This window comes from Aedes aegypti, chromosome 3 (genome assembly GCF_002204515.2).
Source record: "Aedes aegypti strain LVP_AGWG chromosome 3, AaegL5.0 Primary Assembly, whole genome shotgun sequence".
Lineage (NCBI taxonomy): Eukaryota > Metazoa > Arthropoda > Insecta > Diptera > Culicidae > Aedes > Aedes aegypti.
Window position 1 is genome coordinate 148266554 of NC_035109.1, and position 25443 is coordinate 148291996.

Genomic DNA, 25443 nt, shown 5'->3' on the forward strand with positions numbered 1-25443 from the left:
AGAGGAGAGGTACCAGAATACGAAACGTTTATGGAGTTCCTTCGTGAACGAGGACGCGTTCTGCAGCGTACGAACCGCTCACAGCAGCAGGTACAGCAGTCAACGGTCCAAGCGAAACAGCGTGTTGCTGGTATCAAAGCGCCAACACAAGCATTGAAATCGTTCATGCAAACGGGTAGCGAAGCGTGTCCATGCTGTCCGGAAGAGCACGCCATCTACAGATGTATGAAATTTCAGGACATGAATTTCTCGGAGCGCAAGTCCATTGCCGCAAGGATGAGCTTGTGTTACAACTGTTTGAAATTGAATCATCGAGTCAATGACTGCCAATCCAATCAACGGTGCAAGGTGCAAGGTTGCGGTCGTAAGCATCATAGCCTTTTGCATCCCGAGGCTGAGATTTGGCAGAATAGTGTAGAGAGGTCTCCGACGCCAGATGTTGATAAAGATTACGAGTCAAATCAACAGGAGCCAGATGGTCGGCGTGCGACAACGATGTGCACGCTGATTGATACAACGAAGCGGCAAGTGCTGCTATCAACGGCAGAGGTCTTGGTGGTCGGACATGGAGGTTTCACCATCAATTGCCGTGCCTTGTTGGATTCAGGATCCGATAGCCATATTCTTACGGAGAGATTGGCCAACAAATTGAGGCTAAAGATGAAACGCGTCGACTTTCCGATTAGCGGTCTCAACGACATCCAGACCAGAGTGAAGTATCTGGTATCGACGAAAATTCGCTCCCGAATCAATACGTATGCGACGAGTGATTTGAATTTCTTGGTCGTACCAAGAATCTCAGCAAGGCTTCCACAGGTGGAAATGAAATCCGGTTCTTGTAGGGTACCGACAGGTTTGCAGTTAGCAGATCCATCGTTCCATGTACCAGGAGAAGTGGATATGATTATCGGCAACGAGATATTTCTCGACTTGGTGAAGGCTGGACGCCTGAAAATAGAGAACACTGCGATTACGTTGGCTGAAACAGAGTTTGGATGGATTGCTGGAGGATCAGCGCAGATGAAAAAGGATGCACCACGTGCAGTACAGTGCCAACTAAATTATTGCACGCAAGTTGGCAAGATCATGGAAAAGTTTTCCGAAATCGAGAACGATCCTCTCGGTATTAAATCAGCAGCGGTCGATTCAGCTGTTAAAAAGCGTGCGAGAAATGGACGAAGACGTGGTGTACAACAACTCTCATTCAACGGCAAAAAGTATCAGCTTGGTGATTCTTTCGTTATGACGAGAAACCGTTGCGAACCATCAACCTCTTCATCATCTGGAAAACGAATATGGTGTAACGAATTCAAGGCTAATCCGTATGCTGCAGCAAAATCGAAAACGCTGTTAGTTGAAGATGGAGTGACGCGAAGGGATTTACAAGAGCAACAATTAGTGAACGAAATGGTTCGAGAGAAGCGAGATGTGTTGGTAGAAGATAGTCCGTTTCCAGCATAGGCAGGTACTATAATGAAGATGAGTGAGCGACTTCAGCCTGGACGATCGATCAAGAGTGAAGTAGTTACTGTTTTGTTGAGCCAAAGGTCTCAACGGGGGGTGTATGTTTGAGAAAAATCTTGTACTCGACGCACCGCAGGATAGCAGGGTTAAATGTGAGAGCTTTTCGTGTGTAGACTGTTTGCGCGCCTAGACTGAAAGCTTGCTAGCGTGTGTGAAGAGGTGAAAGGTACAGTCGATTCAAGAGAAAATGCAGCTGGATGGAAGACATGAATGAACAAGCAACAGTCCACTAGCAGACTTCGCGGAGTGATATTCTCGCGGAGAAATCAAAGTTAATAAAGTTAAAGTTATCTTGAAAATCAACCCACGCGTTTCAGTGCAAGTTAAATCCAATTCGGAGAAAAACCAAATCCCCTGAGCTACCGTCGGAACAATAGTGGATATGTCAAGACCCATTGTTATCAACGAATTATCTTCCGACCACCTACCAGTGGTATTCACTGTCGACTCCACACCTTCGACCGACGTTTCCGACAATACTAAATATTGCTATGTTCGTGCCAACTGGTCCAGATTCCAGAGAATTGTCAACGATAGCATCGAGCTTACAGCGCCAATTGTTCTGGAGATCAACGACATCACATCTGTAGATAGTGCAGTCGAGTTCTTCAGCAATACTATTCTTCATGCGGAATGTCTTTCCGTTCCCAAGCTACCTATTCGGCCATACGATGTTCCAGAAATATCGCAGCATACCAGAAACTTAATTCGCCTTCGCAATCGGCGCCGGCGGCAGTGGATACGGTCGAAAGATCCGTTCTACAAGGTAATCGTGGATGCGCTCAACAAACGAATTCGTGAAGAATGTGCCCAGTCCCGCTTTCATAAGTTTGGGGAAGTCATCAGCAATGTGAACTTCGGTGAAGTTAAAATGTGGAAAATCTCCAGAGCACTACGTGAAAACACCAAATACACTCATCCACTGCGACATGGTGATCTCCTAGTTGCTTCATCCCAAGGAAAAGCAGAACTACTAGCTGAAAGCTTTGCTGCAGCACACAACAATACTGCAGTTAGTGACAATGCCACGGTAACAGCAGTAGCGGAATCAATCCGCGAGATCAACGAATCAAACAACAGCTTGGTGCAGCCTGTCTGGTAAGACCGAAAGAAGTTCAACTACTAATCAATAATCTCAAGAACAAGAAGGTTCCTGGTCGTGATAAACTATGCAACCAGCTACTGAAGAAGATACCGCGCAAAGCTGTTATCCTGTTAGCTAGGATCTTTACGGTCTGCTTACAGCTGTGCTATTTCCCAACCGTTTGGAAACATGCTGTGGTCGTTCCTGTTCCAAAAGCTGGGAAGGATATTACTAAAGCTGGCAACTACAGGCCTATCAGTCTGCTTCCTGCTCTAAGTAAACTGCATTCGTCGCAACTGATTCAGATCCTACAATAGTAATCACAAAGTTGCAAGCCGCACAAAACGCCATTGAAGGATACCAACGCAAATGGAAAATGAAGATCAACCCAATCAAAACTCAAGCAATCTTCTTCTCTAACCGTCGCAGTCCGAGACACTTACCGCAACGTAAAGTTATTGCGGGGGTGCTCGAAGTAGAATGGTCAACAGAAGTAAAATATCTGGGGTTGAACTTAGATCAGAAGCTGAAATTTGGTATTCATACCCAGAAGTCGCTCCAAAAGTGCGACAAACTTGTTAAATGTTTATACTCGCTAATCTGTCATCGCTCTCGCCTGAATACATCCAACAAACTGCTGCTCTACAAAGCCATCATCCGTCCAACGATTACCTACGGTTTTCCAGCTTGGTGCAATTGTGCGAGAACCCATCGCAGGAAACTACAAACCAAACAAAATCGACTGCTGAAAATGATACTAGATCTGGACCCATACTACCACACAGAAGCCTTGCATAGGCTAGCTGGAATCAACACAATCGATGACTGGATCAACGGCCTGCTACCCAAATTATGGAATAGCTGCAATCTTTCCGCAAATCCATTGCTACAAACTATTCGGCGCCCTCTGTGATATTAGTACATTAAGAAAAATTTTCCTTTAACTATCCCATTTTCTTTAAGCAATTACAAAGGTTTTTTTTTGTTATAGTTTTCCTTTAAAGTTGAATCCATATTTATAGACCCTAAACTAAATTAACTATACATGAACTACTTTACTGTTGAAAGGATCTCCAAATCTCAGTGTATGAATAATGTATGAAACTATCTAAAGAAACAATCAATAAAATGAAATGAAAATAAAATTAAAAACATTTTAAAACTTAAATATACTATTCTGCGAAATGTGACACAAAGCGCCGACGCAAAGTTGACCGAGGTAGGTGAAAATCGAATGATGCAGAAACTCGGTTGAAAACGCGCTGAATTCCACCAATCGCACCGTTCAAGCCATAATTAGTTCGATGAAGCGGCGTTCTCAACATAACACTGTTACGCAGGGCTCGAGGTTGTACGTTTATGTTGATCTGCTGTAGTAAATAGCTGCAGTCTATTCGGCCTTGCAAGATGTCAGCAACCAGGAGAGCTCTTGACGTATCCCTACGAACTCGAAGCAGCTCCAGACCAATCAGCCGCCAACGATCCTCATAACTTGGCAGACGGAACGGGTCACTCCAAGGCAGTTTGCGCAAGGCGAATCGAAGAAACCGTCGCTGGACCGATTCAACTCTTTCAACGCCGTTGTTATAAAATGGATTCCAAACGGGAGAACAATATTCCAGAATCGAGCGCACCAACATCCATACAGAGATTTCAGGCAATGAACATCGGAAAAATGTTTTGTCATCCTAAAAATGAAGCCTAAAGCCCTAGATGCTTTATCTATGGCGTATGACATGTGTTGTTTGTATTAACTGGTTTGACCACATTAAATCTGAACACTTTTTAATTTGTACCTCGCTAATTTGCACATCGTTCAGATTGAAAATGGTTCAAACGTCATTCAGCTCATGGAACGGAGTAAAGTGAAATGGAACGCTGTGGAACGGAACGCAGAATCAAAACAAAACAGTGAAAGAGGTTACCAGAAACACGATTCTAGGGTGACTAGATGTTCAAATTAAAAATGAACCCCGATGGTTTGCATGAGGTACCGTTCAAATTAACGGGGGTGCACGGTAGTTCAACTGCGAATCAAGGATAACTCCTAAGTCTTTAATGTTGTACGTTTAATTGTCGTGTTGGACAGCTCATAGTCGAAGTAGATGGGCTCTTTTTTCCTTTAAAAAGTAATCACCGTACATTTCTCTGGATTAACCACCATACGGTTTATGCTGCACCAGTTCGAAAATATTCCGAGTTGTCGTTGTAGGAAATAACAATCATTTACAGACTGGATTCGCAGGAAAAGCTTGAGTCATCAGCATACGAAAGACGTGGGGCTTCGAGAACTAGGTTCACATCGTTAAAATATAGCAGGAAGATTAAAGGTCCTAAATGGCTGCCTTGTGGTATCCCAGACGCGGCAGGAAAGGTTTCTGATGTGCAATCGTCGATGGTGACCATCAGCTGGCGACCAGAGAGCTAGGATCGAAACCATTGAAGTAATGTATCGCTCACCCCTAGTCTGTGTAGTTTAGCGATAGCAATACTGTGGTTCAGCTTATCGAAAGCAGCTGACAAGTCGGTTTATATTACATCTGTTTGCATCTGCTCAACCATGCTTTCGGTAATAAACGAAGTGAGACATACCAGATTGGTGGTAGTTGACCGGCCAACCATGAACCCATGTTGGTCGTCACTCATATACTGTTTAGAATGCGATAATAAAGGTTGCATTATGATAAGTTCAAATAGTTTCGATACAGCGCTCAGAGAAGAAATGCCCCGATAGTTGTGTTGGCTGCTTGGGCACGTCAGGAGTTAATCATCAATATTAACCTCCTTTTCCCGAGCAGCCTAGATAGCCGCGTAGTGTCGGTAGCGGTTGTTTCAACTGGCTAAGAATTAACACTACGGACTGCCTGTTCCGGTGGTAAAAGTCCACCTCACAGGTGACCCCTAATTTATGGTGTGATGCGTACCGTGCCTAAGAATGAATGGTTAGGGGGGTCTAAATAAAACCTAACCGCAAACGGAGCCTGTGGGGTACCAGGGCGCCCTCCACAGTATTGAGTCCTTCCTGTGCTACCCGGAGCAATGGTGCAGGTGACCTTGTGTTTCTCCGAGATAATCGGCTGCCCTTCTTCAGTCTCTATCCTGAGGCTTAATAAGGGTGGGATTATGAATATGTTGACATTTAATTTAAATTATCACCTATATGGATTCGCATTATGCGTTTTACACAGTGTATTCTGTGCTCTTTCGCCTTTGGCGACTTTAAATAGATACCGATCTGGTTTTTTCGTTGCTGGTCTTTTTCGTACTGAGATTGCAAAAAGCTTAATCCTGCCTAGTTTGGGTAGTGGCTACGGTTAGGTTAGCTCAGATCAATCTTCAGCATAAAAGAACAGCAACGATCAATCTTTGCAGACTCATGCAAAATGGTGCAGCCCAAGTGGCGCTAGTTCAAGAACCCTACTTTCGTAGAGGGAACTTCTATCTAGGTAACCTTGTGGACCCAGTTTTTGCTACTTTTAGCAAACTTGAAATGGCAAACTCGCGCTCCATGCCCCGCGCATGCGTGCTCGTTAATAAAGCAATCGTTGCTACATTCATTTCTGAGTTAACTACCAGAGATGTATGTGCTGTCACAATCGATGTTTCTGTTGGTTACCTCAACAGGAAATACGTCTATTGTTCGGTATATTTACCACATGATGAACCATCCCCAACGGATGACTTCAAACGAGTTGTCGTACACTGCGTAACAAAAGGCCTTCCGCTGATTGTGGGCAGTGATGCCAATGCTCATCACATCATCTGGGGCAGCTCAGATATCAATTTGAGAGGCTCCAGTCTGATGGAATACTTAAGTAGTACAGACCTTGGATTACTTAACATAGGCAATCGCCCAACCTTCATGGTTTCTAATAGAGAAGAAGTGTTAGACATAACGCTCTGCTCGAATAGAATCAGTCACGAGTTGACGAATTGGCATGTATCAGATGAGGAATCATTATCTGATCATCGCTACATCTTCTTTGAACATTCAAATGTAACTGCGCAGACTTTGCGTTTTAGGAATCCCCGGTCAACAAACTGGGAACTCTACATTGAATTGGTTGCGACCAAATTTCATGGATATTCTCCGTCCATTGAAAATCCAAGTGATCTGGATGATGCCGTTGATACTACAACATCCTACATTATGGAAGCTTTTGAAGAAGCATGTCCTCTGCGGTCTGTAAAGACTACAAGAGGGACCCCATGGTGGAATTCCGATCTGACTAGACTCAGGAAACAATGTAGAAGGAGTTGGAACAGACGCCGTTCAGCTGGATCAGAGTCGTTCAAGTCAGCTCGCAAGGCTTACAAGAAGGCTCTTCGTTCTGCTGAACGATCCGGCTGGAAAAACCTTTGTACAAATGTTTCCAGTTTGAGTGAAGTCAGTCGGTTGAACAAAATTCTTGCAAAATCTAAGGATTTCCAAGTGAACGAAATTCGCTTACCTAATGGTGACTTTACTTCTTCCGATGAAGAAGTTTTAGAATGTTTATTCAATACACACTTCCCCGGATGTGTGGACATAGCATCTACGGATGAACCAAATGTCTTTTCATGTAGTTACGAGTCTCTGGCCTCGGCTCGCAGTATCGTAACTACTGAATCGATTCAATGGGCACTTAATAGTTTTGCTCCTTTTAAATCTCCAGGAGCGGATGGGATTTATCCTGTTCTGCTCCAAAAGGGATTTGAGTTTATCAAACATGTTTTGAAAAAGCTACTTGTAAGCAGTTTTGCTACCGGGTACATTCCCAAATCCTGGCGTGATATTACTGTAAAGTTTATCCCAAAAGGAGGACGTGCGTCGTATGAGGAAGCGAAGAGTTTTAGACCAATCAGTCTGACCTCTTTTCTTCTGAAATGTCTGGAACGCATTATCGATCATCACATCCGTGATGTTTATTTGGCAAACATGCCTCTTCATGTGAATCAACATGCTTACCAATCTGGAAAGTCCACTGTGACTCTTTTACACAAAGTTGTATACGATATCGAGAAAGCATTCGCTCAGAAGCAATCCTGCTTGGGTGTTTTCTTGGATATTGAGGGTGCCTTTGATAACGTGTCTTTCGATGCCATATTGGAAGCCGCACGAAACCATGGGCTACCTACAATGATTACCAATTGGATTCATCAAATGCTCAAAAACCGACATCTCTTCTCGACATTGCGTCAAGCAGCGATTCGAAAATTGAGTGTTTGCGGATGCCCCCAAGGGGGAGTCTTATCACCACTTTTGTGGAATCTCGTAGCAGATACGCTATTGAGGCAACTCAATAATTGCGGTTTTCCAACCTATGGATTTGCCGACGACTATCTAGCTCTGATAGTTGGTATGTGCATAAGCACCCTATTCGACCTGATGCAAAGTGCTCTTCAGGTAGTCGAGAGTTGGTGTCGCCAATATGGCCTTTCGGTTAACCCGAATAAAACATCTATTGTTCTTTTTACGGAAAGACGAAACCGCGATGGAATTCGACCTTTACGTCTTTTTGGCACTGAGATTAATGTGACTGATCAAGTAAAGTATGTTGGAGTCATTCTAGATTCCAAACTTTCATGGACACCTCACATTGATTTCAGAGTCAAAAAAGCTTGCATGGCCTTCGGTCAATGCCGGCGAACCTTTGGTAAAACTTGGGGCCTCAAACCCAAATATATCAAATGGATTTACACAACAGTTGTTCGACCAATATTGGCATATGGATGTCTTGTGTGGTGGCAAAAGGGCGAAGTGAGAACAATCCAATCAAAATTGGGCCATCTCCAAAGGATGTGCTTGATGGCGATGTCTGGTGCGTTCTCTACAACTCCCACAGCAGCGCTCGAGGCCCTTTTCGACGTTGCGCCACTACACATATATCTTAAACAAGAAGCACTTTCTTGCTCTTACCGTTTATGGGTACTGGATCTACTGGAGAAAAATCCAGTGAATCGTAGATCTACACACACTTCGTTGTTTCCACTTTTGGTGAATTGGGACAAAATTGTCCTTGCTCCAAGTGATCTCACAATTGCTTGTAACTTTCCTTACAGGACATTTACCACACAATTCCCTTCACGGGAAGAGTGGACGTCTGGCTATTTGGAAAGAAGTATATCAAGCAATATAGTATGTTACACTGATGGCTCCCTTCTTGAAGGTTGAGCTGGTGCAGGAGTATATTCTCGTGAGCTAAGGCTGAATCAGTTTTACTCACTTGGTAGAAACTGCACCGTTTTTCAGGCGGAAATATTTGCTCTTATGTGTGGAGTGCAATCAGCACTCCAACAGCGCGTAATGGGTAAAGTCATATACTTCTGTTCAGATAGTCAGGCTGCTATAAAAGCTCTCGCTTCGGCCAACTCAAGGTCGAAGCTTGTCATCGCATGTCGAACTCAAATTGAGGAACTGAATTCAGTCAACTCTGTAAACCTTGTATGGGTACCTGGCCATTCTTCCATCGCTGGAAATGAATTGGCTGATGAGCTAGCTCGCGATGGAGCATCGCATGACTTCATTGGCCCTGAGCCGGCTATTCCAATTTCGAAGTGCTGGGTGAAGCTTCAGATAATCTCTTGGGCGGCAACTCAGCACAAGCAATATTGGAATAGTTTGGAGTCGTGTCGTCAAACAAAATTGTATATTACTGAGCCATCTCCAAAGGTGGCGAAGTATTTAACAAATCTGTCAAAGCAGAATTGCAGTCTCTTGGTCAGAGCGTTGACAGGCCACTGCCGACTCAACTATCACATGGCAAATATTCAGCGTGCTGACTCATTTGTGTGTGATAGTTGTGACTCCGATTATGGAACTTCGTATCACCTGATATGTAACTGTCCAGTTTTTGCGCAAATGCGATTCCAATTACTTGGTAAACACTTATTAAGTGAAACTGAATTCAGAAGCCTGAATCTTCAGGACATTCTGTTATTCTTAACCCGCTGTGGTAATGAGCTATAGGCTCTCTTTACGCTCATGCGTTTTGCAGTGCCCTTTTTAGGGCGCTGTTCGAACCCATTGTGGTATGGAGCTACATGCTCTCATTTCGCTTATGCGATCTTCCCTCTTCAAGGGACCCCACTCCTATTTCCTCCCATCTTTCCCTTCCCTTTCCTCTCCCATCGGGTAGATGATGAAATAGGCTCAAATATGGCGATGGCACAAATCTCCCAACTGGTGGGGAACGTGCCTTTGGAGCCGGCCTTCTGATACCTGATGATAAGTTCAAATAGTTTCGATACAGCGCTCAGAGAAGAAATGCCCCGATAGTTGTCCATGTTCCGTTTACTACCTTTCTTATGCACCGGAGTCTGAGCATACAGAGGTGAGGAACATTAGTCGCCGCAATAGCGATCTGACCATCAGTAAGAGTTTCTCGGTAAACACATCAGCGAACTTGGAAGAGAATAACTGGCAAATCCGCTGAGGATCAGATGCGGTTGAATTGTTCCACGTCATTGACGAAGGAAGGCCGGTCTCTTTGCGTTGTTGGTTAACGTACTTCCAAGACGACTTCGGGTGCGACCTCCTTGAATATTTTGTTGGTAACGAGAATAGCATAAACGACTAATCCGCTTGTACTCATAATTCAGTCTAACGTAATGAATTTTCAAGGAAACCGTGCGATATTTTGTGTATCTCCTAAGAGCGGCTCTCTTGATTGTTTTGAGCTGTTTCAATTCACTTGTCTGCCACGGAAGTCGATTTAGCTGTTGACTTCTTTTTGGAACATGTCTGTCTATAACATATTCCAGCACATGTCAAAAAGTAAGAGCAGCACTATTCGCATCATCGGTGTCAAAGATGACATCCCAATCTAGACTAGTCAGCACGTCGGTTATGCTACGATGGTCAGCCTTCCGGAAGTCGTACGATACGGGTTCAGGGAAATCAATAAAGTCCCTGTCCAGACACTTTGGAATGTTAACTATCAGCGGAGGGTGGTGGGACACATGCTTAACCAAAGGAACAGGAGCCTCGGAAATAAATGGAGCTGTGTCCTGGGTACTAACGAAACAGAGATCCAAGCTGCGTTGGTTTTCATTCAATACGTGGTTGATTTGAGAGAGAGTCGATGCACTGTAACTATCGAGAAGATTTATGGCCGCTGGATGGGGTACAGACTGCCGGCTATCCGGAAAGGGAAAACCGCTATGAGAAGGTTTCCACGAAATACCAGCCAGGTTGAAATCACCCAGCACCATGAGCTCATCGAGTGGGGACGACATTTCAACTACTGAGGAAATCGAACGACAATGTGTTCGTACATATGAAAGTTTTAGTTACTCACGCTATAATTCAACTAGGCTAAGTAGACGTTAAACCCTTAGTTTAAGGTGAAGATACAGTGAAGCCAACCCTGGAATTTTCAAGAGCACAAATCTAGAGAACTAGACAACCGTTTGTGTTGAAAACTTAACTCACTGGTCACTCGCTGATGGTGACCAATCGATCAAATTTTCAACGCAAACGGTGGTCCGGTTCTCCAGATTTGTGCTCTAGAAAATTCTAGGTTTGTCTTCGATGCATCTTCACCTTAAGCTCAATTATTTTTTACTATTTAACCTCTTCGTGCACGTTTCAAGATCCCTAGAATAATTAATTAATTTATAATTCTAGTTAGATAGTTTTAACAATTTACCGGCAATAATGCTCATGGAAACTAATGATTCACACGGTATTTGAATCCACGTTTGCTTTCCAACACGTTTTGTTTTATTTTGATTCTCGTTCCTTTACTTTACCTATCCATCAAAAACGTCCCATCAACAGTGTGCATTGTCTGCTAGACTGTCATTGTCTACCCAGCGGTTTTCAGAACACCTGGAATTAACAGGGAATTTAATTCAACCTGGAAAAAACCAGGAATTCTCAGCGAATTTCGATCACAATCAGGGAAATTATTTTGAGGCAGTAATTCATGATAGAATATGTTCACGACAAATGATTTTTGCGTCATAACCTAGAACTACCATTATCTGCCAGAAAACTCTTTTCATTCAAAAAAAAAAAAAAAAAAATCGGCTGCGTCGCTCACAGAACACTATAGGCTATGAGCTGTTCAGTGAGGATCCTTTCAAGTATCATATTTTATCAGCTTACCAAAACATGATTGTTTTTAATGTCTCTATATTTATTTAGTAAAGGATTAACATATCTAGGACTGGTAGCAGGTTTCTTTTCAGATACAATTTTTATGCAAGTCTTTGAAAAGCCTCTATTTTAATCAAAATAGTCTCTAAAGTCTTTTTCCCTTATCTTGCTTGCAGATAATTACCATGCAAAATTTCTTCTCATATTCCTCTAGAACAGTTTCAGGAATTATCCTTGTGGTTGCTCCAGAGATTTTATCAGGAATTCTTCAAGAAATTTCTTCAGAAATTTTTCATAAGATGCTTACCGGAATTCTTTGAACAAAGTCTATCCTAGGACTTACTCCAAATATTTTTTCACTGACTTTTCAACCAAATTCCACAGACGTCTAATCTAAAAGACATCCAAAGTTTCCCACAGAATTTCTTTCAATCAAACTCGACAAGTATTTCAACGCCATTTCATCTACGGTTATTCCAAATAAAGGCTCCAAAAGTTCCTCGAGGGGTTATTCAAGTGAATCTATTGAGAAGATTACAAATAATTCCCTAAATTCAACCCGTGTTTCATTATTAAATTTCTTTAGATTTTTTTCTGTGAATTTCTCCAGCGTTTTGTGTAAGGAATTTTGGAGTTCGTCCAAACGTTTTTCGATTAATTTCTCAAAAAATCCCCATAGAATATTTAAAAGTTCAATAAGGTTCCACACCAGCATTTGTTTTTTTTTTATGAGATCCTACGATTGTAGTTATAATTATACTTACACATTTTTTTAGATATTTCGTCCTGTTTTTCCAGAAGTTCCTTCACAATATCCTGCGAGATATGATTTTTTTTTCTTTTTTATTTTTCATTTATCTTAGCAATAATTTTGAAATTATCTTGGAACCCTTCTAAGGCTGTGAACCGTTTCACCGATTCCTTTAACTTTTAGTTAAAATTTGACAGCTCGATAGTTATTTCCCCTCCGGTTAGAAATAACCCTGCTCTGGAGCATGGTTAAACTTGACAGTTCGATAGTTATTTTCTGCTCCCGTGAATTTGAGAATAACTTATCATCTGTCAACTTTGTTCTGAAATAACTACTCGACTGTCAAACCTCAAATGGGTTGACCGCGATGTTCAATTTAACCATTTGAGGGGAAAAAACTATCGAAATGTCAAATTTTAACTTATAGTTAAACAAATTGGTGAAACGGTTCACAGTCTAAAAGTTCTTCAAGAGTGAGTCTTACTGAAAATCCTCATTCATCAATGGTGACCTAATAAATTACATAAGTAACTGTAACAGAAGGTACCCTAAAATTTGCTTTAGGAATACGTCACGATTTTTTCTGAACAATTTCTCAGCTTAGTGGAGAATTTCATTCAAATTTCCTTGAAGAAAACTCCTGGAAGAATGCTCGAGAAAAAAAAGTTTTGAAAACATTCTTGAGAAATCTTTTAGAATTAATGGAGAAATTTTCGAAGAAATCTTAGGAGCAATCTCTGGAGAAATTCTTGAATGTATCCTCAGAGAAATTTGCAGTTAAAATCTTTAAAAAAATCTGAAGAACAAGTTTGTAGAAAATCCGGAGAAATCCTTGGAGACATCTGGAGAAGTTTCTAGTTGAATATCGTTACATGTTTTGAACGGGAGTCTTGGAAGATGTTCTAGAAAAAACTGATTGGAGAATCACCGGATAAAATGCTAGAGGACTAAGAACTTTTTCGAAAAATATCTGAAATGATATATGGGTGTTTTTGATGGAAGCCTTGAGGTATTGTTTGTGATATTTTTGGAAAAATCCTGGTTCTTTTTTGAGATATCCAAAACATAATTTTTGGAGGAATTCCTTACAAAATTCTTGGAAAGTAAAAATCTCAAATAACGATATCAATCAATCCCTTTCGTAATGTCGTCATAATGTTTGTCCTTTACTGGCATATACCAGATTTGTTGGTATGTCGTAGTAATGTCACGAGAAATTCGAAAACAAGTTGAAAATATTCTCAGAGAAATGTCTGGTCTCATCAAACTATTTCATCCTGGTTCCTGTTAGGTTTCGTTTTTTGATAACTGTTTCGTCTCGTTCTGATTACTTTTTAGTCTCTTTTTTCTTCAGAAACCTCTAAATTTCATATTTTCAAGAAACTCAGTCACCACCAGCCAAATATTTGATTGGAAAATATTTGATTTCAGAGCAAAGTTTTCTAGAATTTGAACAACTTTAAATTCAAAACTTTGTAACAATCATGATTAATTTAGAACTTTTTCGGAGGAAATATAAACATTCGTCATTTTTTTAAATTACCACAGTTGAAGTTATGCAGTTGAACGCGATTACCCAGGGGCTTGATAATCCGTGTTTCTATTATCCGAAAAAAAATGGATCGGGATCCAAAAATTTTACGGATTATTCGTATTAATTTAGATGGGTATATATTTACTCAAATATGTAGCACATGACCATTAATACGTTTGATTCAATTTGAGATATTTTAAAGAATTTGGCTTTTATGTACGTCAGAACTGTATCTATTACTTGCTTACTTGCAGTATTTATTGTAAAATATTGCCATAAATCCAAATAAAGTTTTACTTTTACGCCCATGAAGCTGTCTTTGTTATCTAAACGACCGATGGAAATGAGTGGTACATAATCTGTACTAAAAATACTTTCAAGAAGAAGCATACTGATGTACTTGAGAGTTCCGCTCAGTTCACAGAGATCTTACAAACGAAATAAAAGACATCATCATTGACAAATACAATTCATTTGAAGAAAACTTAAGCTTTGGTATTGTTTGCATCTTCATAGTGTAGTATTAGATATTGGAATAACTTCAGCATGCTTTAAATAATGTTTAGAAGTGTATAAACAGCTATTGAATTGAAAACATTTTAAAATTTGTTATTAGGGCCGTTTCTTCACCTTTGATTAAGCCGTAAACCACGTTTACCCATATGATTATACTACATTTAATACCAAAGTGGGGGTGGAGAAATCGGCCCTTAGCTTAGCATATATCTTACACATATCAATGGTTGCTATTCCGTGATTGACCAAAGTCAGTGAAGATGCACAAAGAATCAACTAGAAGTTCGGCTGGGATTGGCCATAATCTTCTTCAATCTGCATAATTCAGTGCCTCTATTTATACATGGTCAATAACGGCACCGGCCACTTACGAACCATTCAAAGTGTTTTGAATAAAATGAACGTTTTGCAAGTCTTCTAGCACAGACAAACAGACCGAACCATTCAAAGCTTTTTTTGTAAAAATAAAGGTAAAAGGCAAGCGATTTTATATGGAAAGATAAAACAAAAAAGAAATGAATTAGAGTTTATGCCGACACTTACAGTGACGAACCATTCATAGTTTGTTGAATAATCATATTTATGTCCCACCGTTGTAACGATTAAATGTGCGGTCATATATATTTAATAGATTAAAAAAAAAGCAGGAAACGAGCTCACCAATTGATCCTTCGTCCTTGATTGAGCAGCCACAATTTTCAGTTTTATTTGAAGCATACATACTAACTGAGAAACGCGAATCTTTTTTCGCACTCGCGCCAAGCGGACCGAAAACAATTCTAAGTGGGGGTGGAGAAATCGGCCCTTAGATATATAAACTTAGATTATTTCTTAAACCTGGATTTTTTTTTGTAAAACCTGGAAATATCAGGAATTTTAATTTCGGTAAACGAGTAGACACCCTGAACTAGCTTCTTGTTGTATACGATAAGTGCAATTTTTCGACATCTTCGTTGCAAAAAATACTGTGGTACAAAAAAGCGTCAATATCCTGGAAGTATTGGATTCCCAAAATTCGTTTTTTTCTGAATAATCCAAATAATGCTGGTTGAGCATAAAGCAGCATATTCACTGCATTCTGATATCTCATGTTGTTTTAGGATACTCTGCTCAAGGTTTCCGGTGATGATGATTTCCCTCATAAGAATTCATCAAAGAAATCCATACATTAACTTCAACTTTTCCAACAAAATGTCCCAAAATTCGTTTTTTTTCTGAATAATCCAAATAATGCTGGTTGAGCATAAAGCAGCATATTCACTGCATTCTGATATCTCATGTTTCTTTAGGATACTCTGCTCGAGGTTTCCGGTGATGATGATTTCCCTCATTAGAATTCACTAAAGAAATCCATACATTAACTTCAACTAGTATAATGTCCGAAAACATAGACAAAATTACTAAAGGAATTGCTCAGACGGAAATTTTTGTCGAAAAATAAGGCTTAATTTTCAAATGAATAACGGCATAGCCAAGTTTTCTTTAGATGAATGGCAGAAATTTAACCTGCTGTGAAAAAATATAACAAAATCAACCATAGCAATAAATAATCTTTTTAATTTTGATTCATTTTTTTAAGTATTTTCGCATCGCCAACAAATTTGTAGAATTTGTTTTCAAAAAACTTTTTGGTATGCTTTATGGAATTTTAGTATAAATTCCTCAAATAATATTGAAAACTTTTGCCCAATGTCTTGGAAATTAGTCAAATAATATTATTGACTTGTTCATCTTTCAAAGAAAATTCCTCCTGGACATCCATTCCTTCCATGTCATCTTTTTAATAGGAGAATGATTCCGGAAAATGTTTCCGGATTTATCTTTAAAATGTTACTTAATCTTTCAAAAGTTGAGTTTTACCTCGCAATTCTTCCAACAAAATCATTGATTCTATCAAATGTAATACTAAGACATTTCGCTGAAAGTTTTGTTGGTTCTTCTTTTATTTTTTAAATAGTTCTCCCAAAATTTTATTACAAATTCTTCCGCGAAGTCCTTAAGAAATATTTCCAAAATACATCACAAATAAGGTCAAAAATTCTCCCATGATTTTTTTTCCTAGAAATGTTATTTCAAATCACCAAATAGTTATGGAATGGAAAGAAAATTGTGTTTGAAATGTCTCTTGCCTTCGAGTCTTCAGGGGAAATTTGTTGAAAACTTTTGCTTCCGAAATTAGCATAGCGGTGAAGGAGTCTGTAGAGAACTACATGTGGCAAAATAACTGGGAAGGGGGAAATAAATTTGGGAATTGGGAAATGAATTTGTATTGATCTTTCTCAAAGCACTTCTTCAGAAATAATTTTGCCAATTATTGGCAGAATCCATATTCTGGTTTGAATTTTGATACGAGGGCGGAATTTCTAGAGGCTTTTAAAAAACCAAAAGACAAGGAAGGATATATTTCAAGGATAATTTCTAAAGAAGACTCTGATAAACCTGCTTGAGAAATTTGTTTTATTTGTAAATGCATTAGTTTTAACTATCCTGTAATTTACCGCAAGAGAAAAGATTAAGAATTACCTTTCAAATTCAAATCAGGTTATAAATAATTCGGTAAAATTTACTAAATTCCAAACAAACTTTTTTGAAGGGTCTATTATTGATAATCGATAGTACCACAACTATAGAAGTTTAACCCGAAATTATTGCCGATATATTTTAAGAAAATTACCGACACACTTAAATTATTTTACGGATTCCTGTAAAATCTCAATAGCTGAACAGTTCGGTAAAATAAAACACTGTACCGAGATGAGCCAGCCTCGGGCTGTAATTACGTCGAAATTTTGAAGATTCTGGTGAATTTTTACCGGATACTGTGAACATTTATTGTACTCTGTTAATTTATTTTACCGAACTGTTCAGCTGTTGAGTTTTTACAGGAATCCGTAAAATAATTTAAGTTTGTCGGTAATATTCTTAAAATATACCGGCAATAATTTCGGGTTAAACTTCTACAGTTGTGGTACTATCGGTAATCGATAATAGACCCTTCAAAAAACTTTGTTTGGAATTTAGTAAATTTTACCGAATTATTTATAACCTGATTTTTTTGAGAAGTTAAAGAATAAATTGCAAAATCTTAGTAAATTTGGTGAAAAATATCTTCAAAAAAATCTTTAGTGTGGTTTAAGAAAAAATCTCTAGAGAATACCTAGATTAATCTCTGGTAATTTATTCGAAAGAATCTTAGGGAAACAATAATTTAATTCTCTAAGAAATCCCTGAACAAATTACTCGGGAAATTTTGAGTGTTTCCGCGGAAGAGTTTTTGAAAGAACATATGAACACTAGGAATTTTAGAATTAATTAAATATGCATATTTTTGAAGAAATAAATAAAATAGTTTTGAAAGAGTTTTGGAAGGAATGCGAGATGTTGTTCCTTGATTTAAGAGAAATCAATAAAATAATTATCTGTGAAAAAATACAGATAGATCGACAGTGAACTTCTCTGAGATATCATGAATAATATTTTTCCAATTGAATTCTCTTTAGTTGCTCATGAAATTCTTGTGAAATATTACGAGGAATCCTTACATCCTGGAAGAGTAATTTAGTTTTTTTATTGTTGCAGGAAGTCTGGATAATTTTTGCTGTGATTTTTTCAAACAATCCTGTAGAGAAATTTGAGGAAGAACTTCAGTAACAAATTATTATTGATTAATCGAGAAGGATACTTTAAACTAACAATTGGATGTAATTAGTACGTAGATGACCTTCAAGAGATTTTATAAGCAATAGAGATTCTTCGAGAAATTTTCTGGTGGGATCAGAAAGTCTAGGAATGATTTTCTGTGGGAATCCCAGGACGAACTAAGTGCAAACTGGTGAAAATCGTGATTATTGACCGACATTACTTCTGCAAAACAATTATTTGCTAGACCTCCCCTAGACCCCCTCCAGAAAAAAATCCTATTGTCCATTGCACGGTGACATCATCAGAAAATCGCTCTCTTTCCCTCCTTCGGAAACTCTGAAAACAACGGTGCCATTACCTGTCAAGGTTGACAGGTACTGGCACCATTGTTTTCAAGTTTTGTTGAAGAACGAAAGAGAGAGAATTTCGCCTTGAAATGCCTAATAAGGCTATCCATGAGGACTTTCCGCGATAGGAGTGACAGCTAAAAGTGTGCATGTAACCGAAACTGAAGGGTAAACAAAACATGCGAGTGTTATCAGAGCTCAACATTTTCCTTTGTAATCGAACTCAAATGTCAAAAACTCTTCTTCTTCTTCTTCTTTCTGGCACTACGTCCCAACTGGGACAAAGCCTGCTTCTCAGCTTAATGTTCTTATGAGCACTTCCACAGTTATTAACTGAGAGCTTTCTATGCCAATTGACCATTTTTGCATGTGTATATCGTGTGGCAGGTACGAAGATACTCTTACTATGCCCTGGGAAGACGAGAAAATTTCCAACCCAAAAAGATCCTCGACCGGTGGGATTCGAACCCACGACCCTCAGCTTGGTCTTGCTAAATAGCTGCGCGTTTACCGCTACGGCTATCTGGCCCCCAATTCAAAAACTCACGGTAAACAAAAAACCAGCTGATCGCATCTGTCTCATGGATTGCCTTATGGACCTATGCACGGATTCACTATTTGACGTTTCAGCGGTGCCGTGTTATTTATGCCACCATGGAAACTAGTGAATTCGGCACCGCTCAAACGTCAAATTAGTGAACTCGTGCATCGGTTCACTGTTAACTTTTGGGCTTATGACAATGGACCAAGGCATGAGTTCACTAATTTGACGTTTAAGCGGTGCTGGATTCATTCGTTGCCATGGTCACGTAAATAACACGGCTCCACTCAAACGTCAAATAGTGAACTCGTTCATAGGCCAGGGGAAGTGGTTCACCCAGAGTGAATTTATAGCAGAGAAAAATTAGATTTTGTATGGAAATGGACCAGTGCACGAGTTCACAATCTGACGTTTGAGCGGTGCCGTGTTATTTATGTGACCATGGTAACGAGTGAATTCGGCACCGCTCAAACGTCAAATTCGTGAACTCGTGCACTGATCCATTGTCAGGAAAATGAATGACAAGTTCATCCACTTCTCCTGGCCTATTGGACCATGGAGAAGAGAAACTATAGCAACCGGCCACGTCAGCGGCGGACCTGTTTTTCACTATGGACCAATGCACGAGTTCACTAATTTGACGTTTGAGCGGTGCCAAATTCACTCGTTGCCATGGCCACATAAGTAACACGGCATCCCTCAAACGTCAAATAGTGAACTCATGCATCGGTCCATGCACAGGCTCACTATTTGACGTTTTAGCGTTGCCGTGTTATTTACGTGACCATGGCAACGAGTGGATTCGGCACCGCTCAAACGTCAAATTAGTGAACCCGTGCATTGGTCCATGGACTTTTGCACGAGTTCACTAATTTGACGTTTGGGCGGTACCGAATTCAATAGTTTCCATGGTCACATAAATAACACAGCACTGCTAAAACGTCAAATAGTGAACCCGTGCAAAGGTCCATAGAGTCTTGCAGTTTAACAAAGATCCTCGCAAAAGTTCACTAGGTGGTGAAATTTGTAGGGGTCTACCCCGTTTGCATGGTGTCTAATACCTGGAAAACCTTCAATTATCAGGGAATTTAATTCGGGAGTGGGACGTTTCGCATAAGGACGTTTGGCATAATGAGAATTATATGCCTTCTTTGAAAAGGTAGCATTTCTTGTATGAAACTGTGTTATGCGAAACGTCTTTATGCGAAATGGTCACCCCCATTTAATTCAACCTGGAATTATAAGGGAATTTTGACAACACTCAGGGAAATTAAAATGAAAGTAAAATTACATTTTCGCCTTATAAAAAAAAAACATTGGAACATATGGGAAAGGAAGAATCTAAAATAACACTCAAGATTATACATACGCTCGTCAATGATTGTGGATTATTCAATGCTGATTTTATTTTATGCTTGTTTCTCTTTTCTTGTAGATTTGTGAGCTTCAACCCGTTCCAACTAAGCGAGCCCAAGCCAAAACGGTAGACGGAATCCGATTCCCCAAAGCGATGGATGTATCTGTTTGGTGCGATCCAGAAGCACTAAAGTAGCATGCCGCATCATAAGAATCAACTTGCCGCCGTGATAAAGGGCCGAGGCCAGACAGGATTCAGCGAGTACGAAGTGCTGAAGATATTCTGCGATGTGTGCGAATCTCTGGCTCAGTTGCACTGCTGCCAAGCGCCAGTCATCTATCGGGATTTGAAGGTAGAGAATGTGGTGCAGAACGATATGGGGAGATTCATCCTGGCCGAGTCCGGTACAGCCACAACACGTTTCCTAAACCCGGCAGCTCACGGTAAGAAAGTCGTTGAGGATGAAATCCAGAAGAACACCACCCAAGGCTATCGGGCACCTGAAATGATTGATCTGAACTCAGGTCACAGCATCACGACCAAGAGCGATATCTGGGCCTTAGGATGTTTGCTGTATCGACTTTGTTTCGGCTCGCTGCCCTTCGGAGAAAGTTCTAAAGCTATTGTACACTGTCAGTATAACATTCCAGAGAAGTGCAAATATTCGCCTGAACTGTGTCAATTAATTCGCTTCCTGTTGGAAGCAGACCCGGAGAAGCGTCCTAGTATCTACCAAGTCTGTGAGTTTGCATTTAAAATCTCCGGCAAGGACAACCCGCTGAGAATCGCCCGGGAGCGACAAAAATCGTTCAGCGCCAGCAGCAACCACAATTCCGATTACAACAATGACCGGAAGCATCACCAACCTGCTTCGTCGACAGGGCCGTCGTCAGTGGCTCCGATCAGCGTCAGCACCAGTGTTGCACCGAGATCGCGTCCCAAGGGGCAGCACTCGGGGACGGGTAGTGGGTTCAATTTGGGACCACCCCCACCCAATCCATCACCAAAGAACGTTGTGTCCCCGGTTCCTGGCATTGAAACTGATGGCAAGCCAAGTGCCATTGCAGAGAGAACATTTGTGGCGAATTTCAGTGAAAATTTTCCAATGGCCAAACAGATTGCCAAAAGTCCGGCAGGACTGAGCATTGACTTGCAACTTCAGTCAGCAAGCGCAGATGCGCAGCGAAGTAGTAACGATACGAGCTTTAGGTAAGTTTGTGAAGTATCATCAGTAGTTACCCCCAAATAATCAATAAGCAGGATAACGTAGCATACTAACAGTGCAGTCATTAATTGCCTGTACATAGCTCTACATACTAATATTATAATGCTATTAAATGTAATACCAGAAAAGGCAAAATTGCTTGACAATATAAAGCCAAGCATGCTTCTCTGCGCAATTAATGTAGTAAAACGCTATTTTCACCCTATTTTCGGTGCGAATTTCTAACGCTATCGTGTATAGGTATGGGTTTCGACCTAAGACCTACGCTGCCCAGAGAAGCATATAGATTTTCGAATCATCACATTGTTTCATCACAATATTCATGTTTTAATAATACCCTATTGCGCCTAAAAAAAAACTAACACATTTTGTTTGAAATTGTTGTGGAAAAATATGAATTTGGTGCAGTCCCACAATGAAAAATAAAGACATAACAGTCTCTATATGAACTTTGAACCCAAATAGCAACCGCAAAATGTGTTGTTACCCAAAGTTTTCATCCGAATGAGCTCAAATTTTGGGAGGACACTAAGAATTTGATTCAAAATCGAATAAGCGGTGTGGAGCAAAAACGATTTTTGAAACCACTCTAATATCTATCTATCTGTATAAATGAAAATCGAATGGTGTTTGTATGTCACGAATTGGCTTGAGAACGAGACGATCTTTTTTAAAGCCTCTACGGCCTATTGGACAACAACGTTTGCCGGGACAGATGATTGTTGATAAATATGGGCTTGGTAGCTTTAAAACATTAGCGTGGTAAATGACTGGACAATGCGTACCATTGGCACTTCGCGTACCTGCAGATTGTTAAGGGGCGATCCATTAATTACGTAAGACAATTTTGGCGGTTTTTAGACCCCCCCTCCCCCCATTGTAAGATTTTTTATATGAAAATTAAAAATAATTTGTATGGTGCGTAAGAAATCTCAATGATCAGAGCGGCTGATCATCGTCCTAGTGCCAGCGTGGGACTCTAAACAGTGCTGTGCACGATGATCCTCCGGCGAGACAGGGGGTTGGTGCAGGCCTTACAAGCCAGCCGTAAAAATCGTCAGTACATGAAGCATACAATGTAAATTCGTGCCGGAACAATCGGCGTAGGCCCAGGCATCGAAAACAGACCAACGATTGGAAACTCGGATCATGGAATTGTAAGTCTCTCAATTTCTTGGAAAGTACCCGCATTCTTTCCGAATTATTGAGGGCCCGCAAGTTCGACATCGTAGCGCTGCAGGAGGTTTACTGGAAAGGGTCGACGGTACATACGTATAGCAGGGCTGGTAGCAAGTCACTTTTAAGTGACTTGGTCACTTTTTTTTGGTCACTAAAAAGTCACTATTTCCAACAAAAAGTCACTAAAGTCACTTTTTTCAGGAAAATGGTCACTAAAGTCACTTTTTTTTGTGATCTGATGATAATGAAATTTAAGGCTGGGTTAGCTTTTCAAACAAAAACAACAAGAAACAGATTTTTGTTATTATAAAGACAATAAAAGTGTGATTTTGAAATCAAAGTGTCAAGATTCTTGACTCAAGAAAAGTAGAGACTCCTGGCTAACTATATTATTATTGAATCCTTATTATGGGGAGGTTCAGCCCGATACTGGTTCATCCCCGCCCTTCCAGCTTACTTTTTGGAAGAATTCAAGTGAATATTCCGTAGACATTTCCGATAGAAAAATTTAAAAATTTCGTTGGAAAAATTTTGGAGAACATTCTGGCAAAACTTAGAAAGCAACATTAGGATAAATTTGTTGTCCGAAAGATTTTATTAAATTTCGGCAAAAACCAGAACCAATATCTGATATGAGTAATCTATGGCTATACAAGAAATCCAAAACCAGGTTTCTGAAAATAAACATCATCAAAACTCCTCCGGAAGATAAGCCAGAGACGGCTGAGAATAACAACCAAAATAAATTATAAAAGTTTGTCAGAAATTCGTCCAGGACTTCAACTGCAAGTACTATTTTTGCTGGAAATCATTTCAGATATCACATCAGAAATTTCAACGTGGCCGTGCGGTTAGTGTGATCAAGCTTTTAACCGCATGGGGGCAATATGAACATACAGGGCAATATGAGCCATCCCGGTTTTGACCTCAAAAACAGTGTTTTAATGTCTAGTGTCATTAGGATCTGCTAAAGGATGCCTCAAATAGCCACCACAATAAAAACCGTAAGAATATTCGTTTGAACACTCAAGATATTTACACAAATGTACAAATTTGTCCTTCTTTAAAAAATAAGCCGTTAGAATCAATAATTTCAAGCAGAGCTAATACAATTTCCTTTCCAATAATGTACTCATTTTATAGTACAAGTCACTTGCATTTAAACCATATTTTTTGCTGTTTTTTCTATGCATTCCATGATGTTTTCCTTAAGGCGGCCCATATTGCCCCGATCACCCCTACATGATTTTATAATGAATGATAGAACATTGTTGGACGATAATAATTAATCAACAGTGTTGTCAGTGGCTATTCTCTAACCCAAAATCCACCTGTTCATGAATTTCAGCAACAAATATGTGCTTTCTATCGTTTACTGTTTACTTTATAATTTAAATTTGCAAAATTCAGGGTCGTAGATCAGATAAAACGTGAGGTTACGAGTCGCCACTGATTAATGTGATTATTTTCAATAATTCATTTATTGCAGTGGCGATTCCCTAACCTCAAATCTACCTATTCCACGATTAGAAATTCTTGAATTTCAGCAACAAATTTGCATGTAACGAGTAGAGATTTGTTAGAAAGGACGATTTCAATAATTAACTTTTTGATTTATAATCTAAATTTGCCGAAATAGTCATTTTTAGAGTCGTAGAACAGGTAGAAAGGGAGGTTACGAGTCGCCACTGATTTATTGAAATGCTGATGAAATTCTAATTCTTTATATACGACATTCAACTAATTTGTTCTTTTCTCGAGTTCGTTAATAATCAATTGTGTTCTGGAGTTATTGTTTATTTGGATTCTTTATTTTACAGAAATTCTGCCACAAATTTAGCATGAGTTTCTATTTTTCGTTTGTTTTTAAACTTTGAATTCTGTCTGGAATTTTTCAAAATTTACTGAAATTTATTCTCAATTTTCACCACAATTTTGTCTACAACCAAACCTTTTTCCTCGATTTATTCCACAGTGTTGCGACGACTGCATCCATCGAAGCGCCCCTCGAACGCATAGAAACCATCCATGCGAATGAGTGGGGAACTGTCAAATCAAATAAGAATTGAGAAACAGCTTATCATTGTTGATTGATGTGGAAGCAGAATCATTTATTAAGAAGTGAATTATAATCTATATTATTACTATATCCTTATTAAAACTAAATATTTACAGATAGCGCCTTGAATTACAATATATTAAATATAAAAATTTGAATTTGTTTGCCTAGTAAGAGACCAAATGTAAGTAATATGAAATATGCCATTCGACTATCTCTAACTAATAAATTTATAGCTTTGAGCTAATCTCATCGGGAACATTGACGAGTTTTTGCTGAAAAGACCTCCGAAAGGCCAATACGTCTTAACAATCTCAAAGATTTGAGCCATCACCATGCAGAAATCTTTCGTTCGTCAGACGCGATCGAAAACTCGAGCCACCGAAGGAGCGGCTACCAGTCGTTCTCAACCTACCCGTGACGACGGTGCACGACTCAACATTCCAGAGATAGTTGCAACAGTCTTCGAACCTTCGTTGGTTGACATTGAGCACGGCGATGATAATGATTGTGCCGAGTGTAGACGACCCAATAGCGCGGAGTTGTACATGGTACAATGCGGATATTGCAAGCATTGGTACCATTTCTCGTGTGCAAAAGTG

General features: G+C 39.8%; 1 protein-coding gene across 1 annotated transcript in view; it reads left to right on the top strand.

Moving 5' to 3' along the window:
• LOC5568217 overlaps nt 1-25443 on the top strand; it is a 48257-nt gene that overhangs the window by 6795 nt on the left and 16019 nt on the right. The window contains exon 2 of the mRNA XM_021851290.1: nt 20457-21587. Coding sequence (XP_021706982.1) covers nt 20575-21587 — 1013 coding nt within the window. The 5' untranslated portion in view covers nt 20457-20574. The remainder of the gene's footprint in view (nt 1-20456; nt 21588-25443) is intronic.